The 2,129-nt window shown below is 75.9% G+C and overlaps 1 protein-coding gene across 1 annotated transcript in view; it reads right to left on the bottom strand.

Moving 5' to 3' along the window:
- Positions 1–2,108, bottom strand: part of AURANDRAFT_67038 (hypothetical protein) — a gene marked incomplete at both ends in the record, with an annotated part of 3,195 nt that extends 1,087 nt beyond the window's left edge. Inside the window, 2 exons of the mRNA XM_009042363.1 lie at positions 1,231–1,517; positions 1,749–2,108. Coding sequence (XP_009040611.1) covers positions 1,231–1,517; positions 1,749–2,108 — 647 coding nt within the window. The remainder of the gene's footprint in view (positions 1–1,230; positions 1,518–1,748) is intronic.
- Between the last annotated feature and the right edge of the window lie 21 nt (positions 2,109–2,129).

The following is a 2,129-nucleotide window of genomic DNA, read 5'->3' as shown; positions in this document are numbered from 1 at the left end:
GGATCGTCCCTGGAGCAGGGGCCCAGACGTCCCTGGCGCGGAGCTTGGCTCCTGTCGCAGGCGCTTGGCGCCGGCTACGCGCTCGGAGGCCGCGAGTCCCAGACGGGGGAGCATACGGCAGCCGGGGGCCGGCTGCCAGGACCGACGTTTCCGGCTGCGATTTCTCGCACAGGGAGTTTTCTAGAGCGGGCCCAGCCTCCGCTGCGTGCTTGGCACGGTCCTCGCCAGCCCTCTCGAGTCGGCTTGGCCGGCTCGTCGGGCGGCTCGGGTCTCGACTCCGGCGTCGGCGCTTGGCGCCGGCGCGGGCCGTGGCGCTCGAGAAGTCAGGCTTGGCCTGTCTCCTGGTGCAGCCATTCGTTTCCAAGGCTCTCACACCGTTCGGGTCGGCTTGGCCGACTCTCTCCGGATCGAGGCTTGGCCGCGGGCGCCGGCGCTTGGCGCCGGCTCGAATCGTCGCGCTCGGCGGGCTGGGCTTGGCCCCTCTCGCGTGCGGGCATTCGTTTCCGCGTCAGGTGGTCGCGGGCATTCGTTTCCGAGGCCAAAAATCGAAGCCGCGTTTCCGGGGGCGCGAAGCGCGCGCGGGCGCGGTCGCCGCAGCGTCTTGGACGCCGGAGCGAGTGTCGGGACGGCTGCGCACGGCGGCGGCGGCCCTAGCGCTCGACGAGCGTGCTCTCCGTCGCGTCGTGGCTTGGCACGTCCGTAGCACCTCCTCCCGGTCGATCGGGGCCGCGCCGCGCGCACCGGGCGTCGTGCACTTGGTGCCGAAGCCGCCGCGAGCGTCGGTGGCCGCCGGTGCGCGGCCCTTGGGGCGCGCGCACACTTGCTTCGGGCATAGCCATAGCTTTCCTCACCAGGACTTCTCGCACTTGCGTCCGACTCTGATGTTTGACGGCGACGACCGTTGTAGGGAGAGCCGCAGTAGGGCGGAGGCGGACAGGAGCACGGCGACGGAGAGGGCACGACGACGAAGATGTAGTGCGGCTACTGCTCGTCGGCGACGCCGAAGGTCCCGCCGGTGCCGCGGGCCGCGCGGGCGTAGGCCGCGTCGCGGGCCCGCTTCGCGGCCGCGTCCCGGCCGTCACGGTCGTCGGGCCGCGGGATCGACGACGAGGCGCCGACGCCGACGGCGCTCGATCTGGACCCGCGCGAGTACGCCAAGTCGCCAGCCCGGGCCGACGTGTTCGATCTACGCCGGCCTCTGCCACACATGAGTACTAGGCTCGCCCTCACGCGGCGCGCCACGTGTTGTTGATGGCCTCGCGGCCCGGGACCCAGGTGCCGCGGCGGTCCGTGAGGGACACGCGCGGGACGAAGGCGAGCCGCCCCGCGACGACGTCCGCCGGCGCCGCGGCGCCGGCCGCGTCGACGACGGTGACCGTGAGCGTGTCCGGGGCCGTCCAGGCCGCGTCGAGCGCCGCGCCGAGCTGGCGCGCGCCGCCGAGCACGGCGGCGACGTCGCCGACGACGGACGGCGCGTCCGGCGCGCCGCGATCATCGGCCGCGAAGACCGCGGTCGCCTGCGCCGAAATCGACCGCCGGTCTGGGACGTCCCGACCCGACCGCGGGACGCTCTCGCTCGGCCCGATCGAAGGCGATGGCGCTCGTGGTCGGACGAGCGCCCCTCTCTCGTCGAGCGCGCGGCGGAGCGCGCGGGACGTCGCGTCGGGGCGCCTCGGAGCCCGGGTCGAAGGCGCGCGTCCGGCGCGGGCGGCCGCGGTCGCGTTCGCCCCCAGGCGCGCGCCGTCGACGCCGAGGAGCGGCCGCGCGCGCGGGTCGTCGTCGCCGTGGCCGCCGAAGAAGGTCACGCGCCACGCCGGCCCCGCGCCGTCGGCGCGGCCCACGGCGACGTCGCGCGCGCCGGCGACGTCGAGCGCCTCGAGCGCGGCCTTGACGGCCGCCGCGGGTGCGTCCGCGGGCAGCGCCGCGGTCCACGCGCTCCAGCGGTAGCGGAGGCGGAACGTGCCGTTCGCCGGCCCCGAGAGCGCGACGACCTGCACGGGCCCGCCGCGGCGCGCGGCGAAGCGGACCGCGAGCGTGTCGCCCGGCGCGATGGTGCCGTCGCCCGCGGCCGTCGAGAGGACGGCGGCGGCGGCCCGCGTCCCGTTCATCCACGCGATCGTGCCCGCGGG

Source organism: Aureococcus anophagefferens, assembly GCF_000186865.1.
Source record: "Aureococcus anophagefferens unplaced genomic scaffold AURANscaffold_30, whole genome shotgun sequence".
Taxonomy (NCBI): domain Eukaryota; class Pelagophyceae; order Pelagomonadales; family Pelagomonadaceae; genus Aureococcus; species Aureococcus anophagefferens.
The sequence above is the reverse complement of the archived record's forward strand: the minus strand, read 5'-3'. Positions and strand labels throughout refer to the sequence as shown.